General features: G+C 36.9%; 1 protein-coding gene across 8 annotated transcripts in view; it reads right to left on the bottom strand.

Annotated features, from left to right (window-relative positions):
• syt1a (synaptotagmin Ia) overlaps positions 1-15,318 on the bottom strand; it is a 1,226,547-nt gene that overhangs the window by 164,572 nt on the left and 1,046,657 nt on the right. For 7 of the 8 annotated variants that reach the window (XM_028817014.2, XM_028817013.2, XM_028817016.2 and 4 more), the window contains one exon: positions 8,067-8,189. In XM_028817014.2, the coding sequence (XP_028672847.1) occupies positions 8,067-8,189 (123 nt within the window). The remainder of the gene's footprint in view (positions 1-8,066; positions 8,190-15,318) is intronic. The other variant, XM_028817071.2, reaches the window with a different exon arrangement.

The following is a 15,318-nucleotide window of genomic DNA, read 5'->3' as shown; positions in this document are numbered from 1 at the left end:
CTCTGTGGGGGCCATACCATCACTTCATACCAGGACTTCTTGTTCTTCTTTACGCTGAAGATAGTTCTTAATGACTTTGGCTGTATGTTTGGGGTCGTTGTCCTGCTGCAGAATAAATTTGGGGCCAATCATACGCCTCCCTGATGGTATTGCATGATGGATAAGTATCTGCCTGTATTTCTCAGCATTGAGAACACCATTAATCCTGACCAAATCTCCAACTCCATTTGCAGAAATGCAGCCCCAAACATTCAAGGAACCTCCACCATGCTTCACTGTTGCCTGCAGACACTCATTATTGTACCGCTCTCCAGCCCTTCGACGAACAAACTGCCTTCTGCTACAGCCAAATATTTCAAATTTTGACTCATCAGTCCAGAGCACCTGCTGCCATTTTTCTGCACCCCAGTTCCTATGTTTTCGTGCATACTTGAGTCGCTTGGCCTTGTTTCCATGTCGGAGGTATGGCTTTTTGGCTGCAACTCTTCCATGAAGACCACTTCTGGCCAGACTTCTCCAGACAGTAGATGGGTGTACCTGGGTCCCTCTGGTTTCTGCCAGTTCTGAGCTAATGGCACTGCTGGACATCTTCCGATTTCGAAGGGTAATAAGCTTGATGTGTCTTTCATCTGCTGCACTAAGTAATAATCATATTTGTGTTCTCTATAGTTCATCCAGAACTGGCTTCTGCCAGATGTCAGCAGAAAAGACTCATGGGTGGAATCTGACATCTAAGATTGGTGGGCCAGGCAAACCATTGCATTTTTAGAGTCTCAGCTGTACTGCTACATATTTACATCATATCCCATGTCAAATATGGCAGTTGTTCATAATATAAATATACATTACGAAGTAAATCTCACTAACATTAACACATTTAAAATTTCAAATTTTATGAAAGAACACATAAATACTGTTAATGATATTTAAATTGCCTAAAATATTGCTTTGTTAAGATTGTTTGTCTAAGTATTTTAATTGTGGCAAAATAAGCACTTTCCTATTTTAGCAAGTAAGAAAATGTATACATAGTGTAACATTCGGGTGTGTTCGGGGACTTTTTTTTTTTGTTCTTTATTTCGTCTTATACGATTTCTCGTATTAGAAATTTGTTAGTTTTCGCATACCCCTTGGGGTCAGAGCGCAGGGTCAGCCATTGTATAGCGCCCCTGGAGCAATTACAGGTTAAGGGTCTTGCTCAAGGGTCCAGCAGAGTAGGATCTCTTTTGGCAGTGACGGGGATTCGAACCGGCAACCTTCTGGATACCAGCGCAGATCCTTAGCCTCAGAGCCACCTGTTAATTGATTTGAAAGCTGGAGCGTTTTCTGCTATTTATTTGCTTCATCAAAAATAGGTATCACATTTTTTATTTTTTTAAATGTATTGCCACGGTGTAATTTGTGATGTGTGATACAGATTTCCTCGACTGCCATACCGCTGTTTGTACAAAAATGCCTGGCACACACATTGTCATTTCAATTGCTCGTGCCTACTAATGAGGATCTGTTTTGCTAATGAGGGCGGCTATCAGATGTGTAAGAAAGGAAAATACTGAATACAAAATATACATGAGGAAATCAGATACCTAAAGCTAAATATGAAATCAAAGGCTAGTCTATAATTGAAACTGTACAGACTATTTCTCTGTTTGTTTTAAGGACTGGTGATGTCCAAGAGACAGAGTTGCTTTGGGCAGGACAGATTATAGTATTTGTTGACCCATCCATCCTCTAAACTGCTAATTTAAGGTGGGGAGAGCTGAGGTCTATCCCAGCAAGCAACAGGTATATGCAGGAAAAGCTGCTGTACAAGGCAACAGGCCATTGCAGGGTGAAAACACACACACACACACACACACACACACACACACACACACACACACACACACACACACGCACACGCACACACACAAACACACACACACCAATTTACCATCATTAATTCACCTAACCTGCAGGTCTTTGGACCGTAGGAGGAAACCAAAGCACAGCCACACAGACCCTCAAGTAAACTCCACACTGGGAGCAAATGGATCCCAACCCCTGGACTCCTTGCTATGTGACAGCAGTGCCAGCACTGCACCTCTGAGGGCCTAATTATTAACATATTTACATATTAATTTTGTCCTTAAAAACTTCAGACTTATTTTTGTAACATAATGCATCCTTTGAGGGGGCCAGCCCTTCCTGGCCAACCCTTAAAAAAACCCAACTTCTGTGTCCTTTAATTGGATTAAGTGCATGTTATAAGGAAGAGATCAATAAAAAAAAATGATATTTACACCAATTTATTAGTCAGGCTTGGTAAGATTAGGGATTCTCCTTCTCAGAATTACTGCTAGTATCTTTAGTGCTGCTCAATACTGGGAAATTGACAAAGACATTGATCTACACTCCAGAGAATCTCACAATAAACCTTTCAGTTTAGTTTAATCTAAACTGCATCTACTTCTAATGTACCCGACTCTTAGAGTATGGGTTTTCAACTGGCAAACATACCAAGAGATTCAGTGATTTCAGCCTGATGTTTTGTAAGATTTACACTCACCTCTGGCTATGGGAAATGGTGGCCTAACTTCATTTTCTGTAAGGTAGCACATATTTGTGACATTGGAGTGTTTTCCATGGTTGTAGTCCAAGATGTCTTTAGGATAGCCCACTAAACCACAATGCCCACTTACTTCCATCATTCCTACAATTATTATGCCAATTGCAACAATATAATTTTATAATTATTCTATTTGATTTTGAATTGACTAATTGCTTTTATGTTGATGTTGGATTGACTAATTGCTTTTATGTTAATATGCAAGCCATTTCCACCCTTAGAATTTTTCTAGTATGCCTAGGTGAAAGATATTAATTCCATTTAACATTTTTGCCAATAATTTAAATACTTTCATTTGGCACTACCTGAGTCATGAATACCATAACTATGAATGTAAATGAAAGTCTTCCGCTGATAGGTTCAATATCTCATTCTCTTATCTAACAATTATGGTACGGTATGCAAGCTTTTCTTGTAACATAACCATTTCATGCAAAAATTGCACTGCATTCAAATAATACAGATTGTGGAAAAAAGATTTCATTGTTTCCACCGCTGTATTAAAAGGAAAAGTGACATTTTATTTATGAAATTCTGTTATCTCTGGAGCAAGACAATTTCCTCATGAATGAACAAAACATAATGACATAATTTACAGATTTGATTTTGTCCTTTGGCAAGTAATGAGATTATTTTTTGGAATCCTTTTGAAAGTGAAAAAAATGTAATATGCTTTTTCTGTAATGTAGTTGTCCACTAAGATAATCACACTTCACAGAACTTGGTGCTGCTCTGTGCACAAGAGCATCAGAATTGCACTTCTATTCAGATTGTTCAAACGACCTCTACCTTAACCACCACACTGAGTCTATTGGACTAGGCTATTACACACATTACACACACTGAGGACATTGAAGCCTCATAATTAATCTAATATTGAGTCTTCTGTAGTGGTCACCTGAGTGTCAAGAACCCCGAATTCAGCCTTGTTGATTTCATTGCCACAAAGACTTCAAGAACTCTGTGTCATTTGCCATGAATCTGAATTTATGTAGAATAAGTTACAGGTATTCCTGAGCATATTTTGTGACTAATAAATCTTAAATCTGTAGTATTTAGTATATGGTCATTGTCTCTGGCCAGCTAACTAAAGACATGGGGCTTCATTTATAAAATTTTGTATGAATTAGAGCATGAAAATATGTGCACACCAAAAAACAGGAAAATGCATACATCAAAACAAAAGCTGATTTATAAAATATGACATATGCACATTTTTATGCTATTTACCACAATCACCTTGTAATGGTGTGTACAAGAACAAGTCTTGAACCCCTCCTGGATGCCACCCAGAAACAACCATGTATGGACTATATTACTCTACCTCATACATGTGCAATTCCAATGCTGCAGAACTTCATTGGCTGGCATTTAGACATCATTTAGCTGCATTTGAAGAGTCCCATGAAGAATTAAGCAACTGAGTGCATGTGATTATGTGCGACAAACAGAGGCTGTCCTTGTCACTCTGGGTTCAGAGAAAGGCATAAGGCTCCAGCATCAGAGCAGGTAGCCATTATCACCTAGCACATGTAATGCCATGATTACAGTTATAATGAATAGTACAGGCCATATAAAAAATAGAGGGTTCAGCCTGTTATGTTATCAACAAGCCAGCCATCATATACAGTACCATCACATCTGCCATAGCTAATTTATTTCAAAATAAATAAATTGTGGTTTGACCAAGGCCACCAAGACACAACGTTTGACAGTCTGATCTTGGAATTACAGGTGATTTTTGCATTAATGGGCTGTCACTGCTTATGCAAAAACAGCGTCATTCACGGCAGGTGCCCATTTTGCAATATGAGTGCAGTAAAATGCTCAGATTACATTAGAAATCTGGACACTGCAGCAAACTGCATTTTCATGATGGTCAAAACATGTTATATTTAATATATATACACCCACACAATATAAAATCTGAAGGTAGTGCTTCGTTGGTCAGTTAATCACTTCCAGCAGAACAGGCATGATGGAGTGACGCTTGGCTTAGATATTCCTGACCTGTGGGCCAATTCATGCAGAGTTTTTTGAGAAATGCAAAATAAACGAAACAATTAAATGTGCAGCTTTTTCGCAATGCTTCTGGTACTTAATACATTGTATTACCTTTGTTAAAGGTACATATCACGTAAATGTACTACTGCCATAAATCAGAAAAAGAAAAGCTGAAATATATGTTTAAATATCTCTACCATTACATCAATTTTCTGAACATGGTAAGGTGTCCTACCCAGTGGCGTAGCAAGGTCTGGTGGCACCCGGGGCGGAGTTTAAACTTGTCACCCCCATGTCCAGCAAAATATAAAATGAAATTTATCGAGAAAGCAATTTTTTTATTCAATTGGTTAAGTAAAGAGGGCATAATGTTAATTATTTTGTAAACAATTTTTTATGAATAAAAAAAGAAGTTAAATGTCTTTTTATTAATAAGGAATAAATCGCCAAAAACGGTATCACTATTGAAGTCTTATGAACAGCACATCTCGAAAAATACATCGAAATTGGAACAATAAATTATGCACACATTTAAGTTACCATAGATTTCCGACATTAATTTCAAGGAAAAAACAAAGAAGCATCGAAAAATTAGAAAAAAATATTTTAAAAATACTATCTTGGTGATGTAAAATAAAGGCAATAACGAGCCAAATCAAGAGAACGCCAATGATAATTTCCCAATACTGCCCCTTCTTGGCCTCTGATTTGTCGCCAAAAATTACGCCAAATCGCCAATTAACCAGAATTGTGACACATGATTTCTTTGTGTGTCCCGGCTCGTATATATAGGAGCCTTAAGATAGTGGGATGGGGAGGGAGATATTGTCCGTTCGCTCGTAGAACAATCCTAAAGTAAACTTGTTTACTTTATGGTCGGTTCTAGAGCGGACAATACCTACCCACCCCACTGTCTAAAACGTTTCGCGCCGACTATATTATTATGATGTTCGGGTTAAAAATATCATCTTGTTGCACAGAACGCCTTGGGGCGATGATATATTTGTGGCAGGGATGAGACAATGAGTCACAGGACCGGTTGTTTGTTTACTTGAGCACCAGCACAGTTCAAAAGAAACGAGACAGAACACCCCCTCCCCCCACGCACCACACAATAATACTAAATCATTACAGCATCACATCGTTCACTCGCAATTTGCTGCAATTAGGGATTGTTAAAGCCCATGTAAATTATTTGACATGTTATTTTATGTAACAAAAAGGCGCATTAATACAAAACCGGCAATTTGTTGTCACCCCCTCAGAGCTGGTACCCAGTGCGGTCCGCACCCTCTGCACCCGCCTTCCTACGCCACTGGTCCTACTTTCAACTCAGTTCTGTTGGTATGAGCAACATTTTGCCTGGATGTTGTAGAAAGTCACAAACAACTTTGAAAAAATAAATAATCAATTTTTATTACAGCACAGCTTATAAAACTACAACTGAAAAACAGGGTACTGTACTAGGTTTAAGCATACAGAAGCACCTCTGTACCAATAATATGATATTCTCTTCTGATTTCTTATGAATGCATTTTACAGTGCTCCATATTATAATTTTGTGATTCTTTGTAGAAACCAAGTACACTGGTATGGGAATGTATGTTTTGAATACTATTAAACACTAAACATGTTTACTTTCAAAAAAGTAATCATTGCAATCAAAAGAATTGCACATTTGGAACTGCAGTTACTCTGAAACAGTATCAAGAAGTACAACAGATAATGATAGCAATGCTGGAACAAGTCACAAAATGACTACATAGCCTGCACTTGTCCATGATTTTGTTAACTTTCAAGAATGTATTATCAAGCATTTTGAATTAAGAACATTTTTGCTTGGAAATTAACACATTTAAAAATTCCTAGTAAACTGTCCACTTTAATCTTTAAAAGAAATTAAGCATTAATTTCAAAAGAATCTAAAAGATTAACCTGCTTTATAGCATACATGATACAAGACTATTACAATTCCAAAGTTCTTTTTAAAACGTCAGCTTATAAAAGCCAGACAACCATAAGACCATAAAAACTTTGACCAAATCAGAGAAAACCATTCAGTATGTTAAGCTATTTAAGCAGCCAACTGGTTTGATTTCACCTGATTTCTGATAGCCAACACCCTTCGCATGAAGAATAGCTTCTTAAACACATTTCAATTTCTACCATTTTCCCTGAGTATGTGACTCATTATTCATTGAGAAAAAATTCACAATGCTTTTTTTATAGGTTAAGTTCACCTATAAAAAGCTACAAAGAGCTCAGACAGCCCTGTCATTTTTACACCACTTACAATGGGTGTGTCAGGTTTGCTGTAAAGATACTCACCTTAACATTCAAATCAACACTTTTGTAAACATTGCCATGCAGGATGTTGTTTGATTTACTTTTTTTACTTGAAGTATTCATTATTGAAGTGCTCTTAACTAAGCCTATCTATTGCAAAATATATTTGCTGCAGTATAAGGTTTGAGGTAGTTCTCAAAGCAATCTTGTTACTATCACTCAATAATTTGCAAAGAACAAAATAAGCAGCTGTGTGTTTCCAATGCTTATTAATTATGGGCAGATATCATGAAATACATTCAGCAAGCTGTTCTCTTACTTTTTGTAGCACAACACGTGTAAAACAGATGAATTCACATAAGAGTATCACGTGTGTTATTAACAGGGAGTAACATGACAGGCAATTTAGTTCATTCCATGAGCTGTCAGCTTCTAAAAGCAAACTTTTAATATTTCAGTCTTCTGCCACCTTCTTCCAGACCTGCTAGTGCAGGCAAATTAGTACTTGTTATGAATTCACCAGTGTAGACATCTAAACAGCAACTTTTGCCAAAACCCAATGGAAAGGCTAGCTATCTGTGGTCTAATATCCCGGGGCCTCCCGGAAACAAAAAAAAAAAGGTAGAAAAAAGGAAGATCCTTCGACTCACCATTTTCTGAACTCTTTCAATCCTGTTTCAAGATTGTGAGGAAAAAGAGTCAGATGAAAGCTAGAATTTACTATTCTCTTCTCACCTTTTAGCTGCCCACTTTGTGGGTAATGATTCAGCCTTATTTGTGGAATTATGTTTTAAATAAGGGAGGAAGAACAAAATTTGTAGCATGAATTCACACATGCATTCAACTGCAGAAATAAATAGCAAAGAAGAAAATATGTACCAGCCCATCATGTGTCACTTGCTAAAAATGGATAGATGAATAAAAACTGTTCCTACCAAAGAACTGCTAGCCTTTGATAGACCTTTAAGTAAACTCAGGTGCTGCTCTCATTCAGCACCAATGAGACTACTTTAAAATAAAATGGAGGTTCCTGCTAACAAGATGAAACCTGAGTTTCCAAGTGGTAAATGAATAAAAACCCGGTTACCCATAAGATAGGCAGTTTAGCTAATAGAAGGTTTTTGATCATGATTTTCACTGGAAAATGCTACTCTTCATAACATCTCACCTGGTTTTCTGTGAAATTATAATCCAGAGAATATTGCAGTTTCCCAAGTTTTTCGTCCACTTTGGGTTCATCTTCTTTTTCACCATCAGTTAGCCCAGTCTCTGCATCATCATCCTTCAGCATCTGGAGCAGATACACCAACATAAAACAGAATGAGATTTCCACTTGTGACAGCACTGAAGCCTGGGCTTAGCTACCTAACCAAGCAACTAATGATAAAGGAGAGACATTGTGAAATTTGACTTGCAACCTGCCATGCACAGTCTTAATTAGGAACAACAATTATTATTTTGTGGTATTTCTGCTAGTTTGGAATGGCTTTTGATTTTCCAAGTAAATTGGAAGAATCCAACACGAATACCTATGCACGCACACAGCATCCCTGCAATCAAAAGCTATTCTAATCATTCTGGAGAGAGAAAAGTGTAAAGGGTGTAGAAGGAACCTTTCTTTAATTATCTTCGGTGACAAATCTAGACAGCATGCTGTTTATATGGCACCTGGCTCTGGGCTAAAGATTCTGGAAGTTGACAGATTTTCATGGTGCATGCATTAAAACAGAAATTGTTCAAACTGATGAAATTCAGCATGGGACTCCTTCATTAACAACAAAGCATTTCCTAGATGGCAGCTGTGATAGAATCATGATGTTACAAACTTGAGCAGGGTGTCTTGTTATGAGTATGAAAGCTATAAGCACCATGCCAAGACATGTTTCCGCTAAAGGGTGAAATGTGTTGGCTCTTGTTCATTATATCTCCATTCACAAAGTAATAAGCAAAGGTTGAACAACATTGAGAGCAGATTTAAAAATGATTCAATAATATTTGGACTTAATTCTTCACCACCATTTGCAAACATTATGACAGGTATTAAATCGTAATTTGGGAATACAGCAAATGGTAAAAACAGTAATCAGAACAAAAACAGCAGCAAAGAGCAGTGATACAGCATGTGCTCAAGCCAGTAGTGGTTTCAAACTGTAATTTTTAAAACGTATTTATTGTTGGCATTTAATGGTTAAATTGCACATATATATATATTTGCATTGCGTAAACTCAGTTATTACTGTATGTGATGGACTACACCATTAATAGGTCACAGTATTTGCCAGTTCATATGTTACATATTAATGAACATGGATCAAAATTATTTAAAACTATTGACTTGAATACATTTTAATTAATGCTAATAAAACTTAGTAGTCTAGTGATGCAAAAATGAATTTAAAGCAAGGCTAAAGACTCCTTATTTAGTAGCATTAGTCGAAATAATAGCATTATCACATGCAGTAAGTACAGTGGAATTCTTATTTGCATGTCTGACCAGCACGTAGCATGTCCTACTCACAGGCGCCATGATAAACAAGAATGCATTAGAAATGCACATTCTTGTTGAAGCTGGTGATGTGGCTATTCATTTTACTTAAATGGTTAAAGTAATCTTTCTATTTTGAGTTTATCTAATTCTCTTTCTGATTCTCTGTTTCAGCTTGATTCTTTTTACTACCTTATTCATCTCTTGGCTATTTAAGGTGGTATTCACTCCCATTCTGATAAAGGTGTTCATAGACGCATTGGAAGGGGCTTTAAGGTGGACTTGTTACTACCAATGACGGATCTGATGCCAGAACATCTTTGTATTTGGCCTGATATTTTCCTTTGCCATTGTACATTTTTGGGGTGTGCGGTGAGGAGCTAAAGGCAGATGAAATTTGCAGAGATTTTATTTGATTTTTCCCCTTCACGTTTGTCAGCTATTCTCAGATCAATATTTACTTATGTATGTTTAGGCACATTGAGAACCCAATTTATTATAAACAAGTAGCAGTGGCAAATTCTATTCCAGCATCTGCAGCAACATTATAGAATGATCTTTTCCAAAAAAACTGATTTAATCTTCTGGAGTGATCTTTTCCAGTAGTCAGATACTCCAGTGGGAATCTCTTGGGAGAATTTAAATGGGTAGAGTTCATTGTTAGACAGAAGAAACTGAATGAAGAATGGACAATGTGACAGCCTGGAAAGACTGACAGTGTGGGAATAAAAATTGTGAATAAGGTACTGTGATCCCAGGGGTAAACAGGAGTAAAGTGAGGAACACACATATAGTACATGCCTGGTTATAAGATGTGGCTCTAGTAAAAACCTTTAGCCAATGTCTCCTTTCATGGATTGAGTTGAATGGCTGTATTTTACAGCATTTGGATGTCTCAGGGTAAACACATATGGCACATTGATCTGCGTGACTCAGATAAAGTCATCTAGGTGTGCTGCTTATATGGAGCTGATTTTTAATTGCACTGCATAACTCTGATCATTTTGAATCTTTTGCATTACACAAATCAGGGTTTTTTATTACTGTTGTCAATCATATATGGAATTCACTCTGGATTTATAATCAATTTACTATTGATTCTCTTTCTGGTAATAATATTCATTGTTATGATGATGATGTCATCGCGTCACCATTTTGAACATCTGTTTTGGTCAAGGATGCCAGAATTTTGTGTCTAGAATCATGGGTGTTGTCATTCTGTTTCTTAGTAATAGCACCCATTGTGCCATCAACTATAGATATTCCTAGTTGTGATCATAAAATGTCGTGACATTTCTACAGTAAAGTAGTTGGGTTAAAAAACAAGTCAGCATAAGGATTTTTTTGTGATATTATTAACATTTCATTTTTGGTTAGTATTCTGCTTTTCACAATCAGTTTTCTTCCTTCTCTCGATTTTTTTTTTACTGTTTCTTTTTACAATGTCATTCATCTCTTGGCCATGTATTTGGTCTTAGACTATCCTTGCTTCAACCCTAAAAAAAATGCAATGTTTAGGATTTACTGTGGTACTTTTTTTGTAAGCAAGTCAACTGCCACATATCTTTGTGCTGCTGTTTCATATTCTTGAAGTCCAGAACTATTTTGTCAAAGTTTATTAATAAACATTTGTTTTCACTAAAAGTCAAATGAAAGAACAAGACAGCACATCAGTGTGGTTCATCCTTTGTTGTGCATGCCAGAGACTTGCCATAAATATATACAAATATATTTATATAGGCAAATAAAACAGATATGTCTAATTCTTTGACATCAAACTAGCTCATATATAAATATATATTATATATATTTATACTGGGTAGCGACTGCTGTCAGGAAGGGTTAAATCAGAACAATAAGCCATTAACATTCAAATAATAACCTACCGCCATTGATAATCCAGAATAGTCATCAGACACAACACAGATTAGGAGGACATAGAAGGAAGAGACAAAAATTTAAAACAACCACACACAATATTGAATGCAAGAAACTGGACAAACATAGAGGAATGACTTATGGAAAGAGACCCGTCTTTAAAGAATGTACAGTAGATTTAATGGGAGAAGCTCCTCACCTAGTTAAAATAAACTTTCTGTATGCAATATAACACTTAAAAATTATATTTATATACTTTTATGTTTTAAGTATTATTCACCAATTAAAAACACTGAAAAGGAAGACTGCATTGTAACCACTATTTTTTTTTACTAGAAATGAAATTCCTGCACTCATTACTTTGTTATTTTAGATTCATATACAGTACAACAAAATAAACAAAGACAACAAATATTTAGCGTTTTATGTTCTATTGTATATTAGCTGTACAAAAACACATGTTACAGCTGAAGAACTGTCCTAGTTACTGACTTTGTAGCAGGACTTAGCGAAGCAGTGAACCAGGAGACTGTCAAGGGGCACTGTGCTCTAATGTCCCAAGGAATTTAGAGAAACATCCCTAATACCTCAGGTGGAAGAGAGGAAAGGTGTGCACAGATTAAAGGCAAGAGTGTGCGTGTAGGTGAGATTGGATTGTGAGACATATGTTAAGAGCGAACGGAAAACAGGTCAGCTCTGCTATTAAATATGGATCCTGACACCCCTATAAGTGTTATAAGGCCTTACTTTGTAAACTGGTGTTTAACTTTGTATTCTTTCATATTACCCTCCCCTGTGATTAAATGAAATACGTGGATTTAATCTGACTACTGGTGTCTCTGGTCAGGTGCTAAGTGAGATGGATAGTGTAAAGGAAATCATGGTTCAATCTGCATGAAAACTGGCATGGTAGAGCAATGTAGCCAGGTATGCAAATTCATTGGCTTGAATATCAATTATGCTTGTGAGTTCCACTAATAATGATGATAATAATATTTTTTTTACATTTATATAGTGCTGCGGTGGGCTGGCACTCTGCCCGAGATTGGTTCCCTGCCTTGCGCCCTGTGTTGGCTGGGATTGGCTCCAGCAGACCCCCGTGACCCTGTGTTTGGATTCAGCGGGTTGGAAAATGGATGGATGGATTTATATAGTGCTTTTCTCACTACTCAAAGCACTATCCACACAGGGAAGACCCAGGAAGTGAACCCACAACCTCCTTACTACAAGATTTCACATTAGCATCCAAACAAAAAGGTGATGAACACACAGATCCAGATCATGGTGACATCAGGATGCTTTAATTTTTCTGTAATACACTAAGAATGCCGTAACATTATCATTAATAAATGAGTGTGCTTAATAACAGTCATATCTTTGCTGTTCTTGAGGCCAGTCATTCACAGCTCCTTGTTGGCCATATAAATGTGACAGTGGAGCTCAGCTGGCAATGACAGCGGCAAGAGGAATATTATGCTTGTTCAGAAGGACATAAATGAAATAACACCACAATAGGTAGTGTGAATTATATGCCTACCACATATTGTATTCCACACTCTATGAAGATTAGGCAATCTCTTTGGATCACTAGGTAACACATCATTCCAGAGGCTGATAACCTACAGATATGAGTTTTACAACCTCTCTGGGACTCCATATGCTGCTATATGGTACATCCTGGACCTCAGAAATCATTCATTAGTTGTAACTGATAGTGGTTACTGGCTGGGGCTTAAAAATAAAAGCTCCTTCCAGTCTTATGGCTGTTAAACTTGTATTCAGGATTACAGCATTTAGTAAGGGCTCAAATAGTAGGAGAAAAAGAGCTTAGGGTGTGAAGGAGGTCTTAAGTGCTGTATTTAGATGAAGGTAACCAGAATGTTTGGTGTACGGTATATGTGAGTGAATAAGCAACCTGATAGATTATTAAGGCACCTCACTTGCTTATCTATGGGGCACAGTGTCTTTTGTTATTTTCCTGTTTTGTTGTACCTTGAGCTCAACCTGTTTTGTTCTTTTTTCATTATGATGCTTTATAAGTTTGGTCCCCTTGGTAATTATCTGAGTTGAGGGACAACTCTAAAGCACATCCTACAAGCTACACATGGCAATGATATTGCATGAAGACTCTGTTCCTTATTTTGTGTATCCTTTCACTGGATGTCCTTTCTCCTGGTGTCATTTTCCATCCCGACAGTGTCCAAACTTATATAGATGCCATTTCCCTATGCTGTGTCAGTATCTCTTCTTATTCAGCTGTGTCCCTGGGCTACCTTCAATAAAGAATGTGTGGGACAGAGTGAGATACTACAGTATGAACTGTTAACTCTTCACCCACCAGAGGTGACTATCTCCACAGAAGAGCAGCTTCATGTTCCATGTCTCACTACTTATTACCAGTATGACTCCATAACATCATCAATTATGTGGTTTTACCTGGTATGAATGAGCCCCACTTGTTGCCCATAAAATACCCCCAAGTGTCATATGAACGATATTTCACCTGTTCTGTATGCTTATGCTGAGACACATGGGATCGCTCCTTCTGGATACAATTATGTTATCGGCAGACTATTCATACATACAAACACATTTGTATATGTGTGTAAATTACAAACATGCAGTAAATTTGGATGTGTGCTACATACAGCCTAAACACACATTCATGCATTACACGTAACAGTTATAACGATAGACGGTATTCACTGCATACAGTAAATTTTAATTCATATAACAGTTTGTTTAATTACTAACCAGAATGATAATACTGAGAGTACAAGAACAAGTTAATAAGGGGATCTGTCAATGCTAACAAGATTAAATCTGAAATATCATAAATTAAGTAATTTCCTCTGTGCACATTAATTATGAGCAAACAACAATTAGTTTGAGGAGAGAAGCAGGTGCATTACATTAAAAAAAGACAAAGAGAAATAATGTTTAAAACCATGCTGCAAAAAGATATTAAAAGCAGAAATTTTATTGGCCATACTAAGTAAAAGCTAATCATTTGCTATACAGTGTGTACTTTTTCTGCCAATGTGTCAACCATGAGCTGAAGTTGATGTTTAAATTACTGTTATATGAGATAGACAAACATATAAAACATATTTTTTACTTAAAAAAATAAACTTAGCAAATAGAAAAAAACGGTTACATGCATTATATTAATAGACCGTATTATATAATACAGACTGATTTGAAATCTTCTAAAATCCCTAACATCTGACACTTGAGAGTTTAGTATATTAATGGCAACCAACTTCAGTAACTAGTCAGATGAATGGCACATATATTGGACTATATGTTTGGGTGTTTATTGCAAATAAACATCTCAGGGTGGTAATTTGTATTTTTAAAATGAGAGTCTGCAGAGTAAAGGTCTGCTAAGAAAAGTCAATGGATATTAGCCGCAGGGAAGAATTAATTGAGGAAATGCCCTCCGGTTCTGGGCATGATGTTAGCAATGACAGTGTAGAAGGAACCTGCCCAGTTTACTGTGTTCATACAAATTGATGGTGGGACAGGCAAGTGGGCTACTCTGCAGAAATAACTGAAAGTGAAGGTGATCATAGGCTTGTAGGCATAGACTGTAGGCATTTTAATTCTTCAAAGCAGATCTTTGTCATTAATTCATAAGTGCTAATATATGAAATAGCTTGCAGAACAACATATATTCATTTGCTATACCCTCTTTATACAATATACAGGTAGGCAGAGCTTAACACAGCAGCATTTGAAAGTGTGATGGTCAGCACCAATTCTAAATGGATCTAGAGTGCTGACTTTGAATCTTAGGTCGGCCAGTCACTCTCACTTTGGAGTTTCAAAGTGATTCATGTTTATCTGAGTTTTACTGAAGGAACTTCAGGCTCCCTCTATGTCCTACGTCCTGTAGTGTTGCCCCATGCCTTGCATCCAGTGCTGCTGAAAAAGGCTACAGGCTTCTGCTTCCACAAAAATGATCAGGGAGACTCAGTAAATGAAGAGACAGTATATTATATAGTTATGGATAAATGCAATCCATATACAAGTGTATCCTTTCCTGTGATATGGA

The sequence above is a fragment of the Erpetoichthys calabaricus genome, chromosome 1 (assembly GCF_900747795.2).
Source record: "Erpetoichthys calabaricus chromosome 1, fErpCal1.3, whole genome shotgun sequence".
NCBI classification, from domain to species: Eukaryota; Metazoa; Chordata; class Cladistia; order Polypteriformes; family Polypteridae; genus Erpetoichthys; species Erpetoichthys calabaricus.
The sequence above is the reverse complement of the archived record's forward strand: the minus strand, read 5'-3'. Positions and strand labels throughout refer to the sequence as shown.